We start from the raw sequence: 1196 nt of genomic DNA on the forward strand, positions 1-1196 counted from the left end.
ATTAATATAATGCAAAATACTCATAAAACGTGGATCGCGAAGAAAGGAAAATGGGACATTTTGTGCGTACTTACAAATTGTTCGCGGAGATTGTCCTGGTTAAGCGACCGAATGTCTCGCCGACGTTTTGATAACTGAATGAGAACCCAACCAAAAGTAAAAAAAAAAAAATCAATGCTTCTACGTGTATTTGAAGAGTAGAAGTGGAGTATCAACAACACAAAAAGGAATAATAACCGGAGTCACTTCGTAGAAATGAAAACGAAAAAACGAGAAATAAAAAAGAATATAAAAATAAACTTAATAAAAAAATAGGAGATTTGGAAATCTATTCGCACATATCTCGAAGATTGTTAATTATTTGATTAACATATAATAAAGTATTTCATAAGTTTAAAGATATTCTGTGAGTCTGTTATAATTTGTGTCCACTTCTCCTTTATACATAAAATATGGCAGAGTGCATAGAGTACATATAGAGTATGTATAGAGTTATAGAGTATGTATAGAGTATATGTACAGAATACATGTACACACGGATTGCAAAGAAACAGCATGCAAAGAAAACAAATTAACAGTAGGATACGTACACGTGACTTTCTTTAACGTTCTTGAGTCCCTGATTAACATCATCAGTGAGCTCCTTCCAGACACTAATGCCAAGCTTCCTTTTCAAATCCTGCGAAACTTTAATCTTGTTGGCGAGAACGTGTCTCAAAGTCTGTATTTCTTCTTCAACCTGAAATTGATTTTCATTATTGTCTATCCTCGGGATTTTCCTGGGTCTCGAAAATCTACCTTTGCTAATTGAGCGCTCCATTCAGCCTTTTGCTCTTCTTGCTCCTCTAAGGAGAGTCCTTGAAGCTCGTTCGCCATGGTATCCGATGATGGCGACAGAGAGCCGGCCGAGTGGAGCGAAGCATCTTCTCCTGGAACAAAAGGGAAGGAAGGAAATTAATCGTGAGACATAAGGTACCATGACGGTCACGCTGACTACTCGGAGGATTACTTTTCTCGCAAGCTAGGTTGCAATTTAATACAGATTATTATATTACATATGAAAGATGACGTTTATACACACACACACACACACACACACACACACACACACACACACACACACACACACACACACACACACACACACACACACACACACACACACACACACACACACACACACACACACACACACA

At 37.9% G+C, this 1196-nt stretch overlaps 1 protein-coding gene across 1 annotated transcript in view; it reads right to left on the reverse strand.

Moving 5' to 3' along the window:
- The window catches only part of LOC105621899, a 5033-nt gene that overhangs the window by 1427 nt on the left and 2410 nt on the right, over positions 1-1196 (reverse strand). Inside the window, exons 3-5 of the mRNA XM_012203336.1 lie at positions 799-929; positions 591-739; positions 75-134 (exon numbers count right to left, since the gene is read on the reverse strand). Coding sequence (XP_012058726.1) covers positions 75-134; positions 591-739; positions 799-929 — 340 coding nt within the window. The remainder of the gene's footprint in view (positions 1-74; positions 135-590; positions 740-798; positions 930-1196) is intronic.

The sequence above is a fragment of the Atta cephalotes genome (assembly GCF_000143395.1).
Source record: "Atta cephalotes unplaced genomic scaffold scaffold00038, whole genome shotgun sequence".
NCBI lineage: Eukaryota > Metazoa > Arthropoda > Insecta > Hymenoptera > Formicidae > Atta > Atta cephalotes.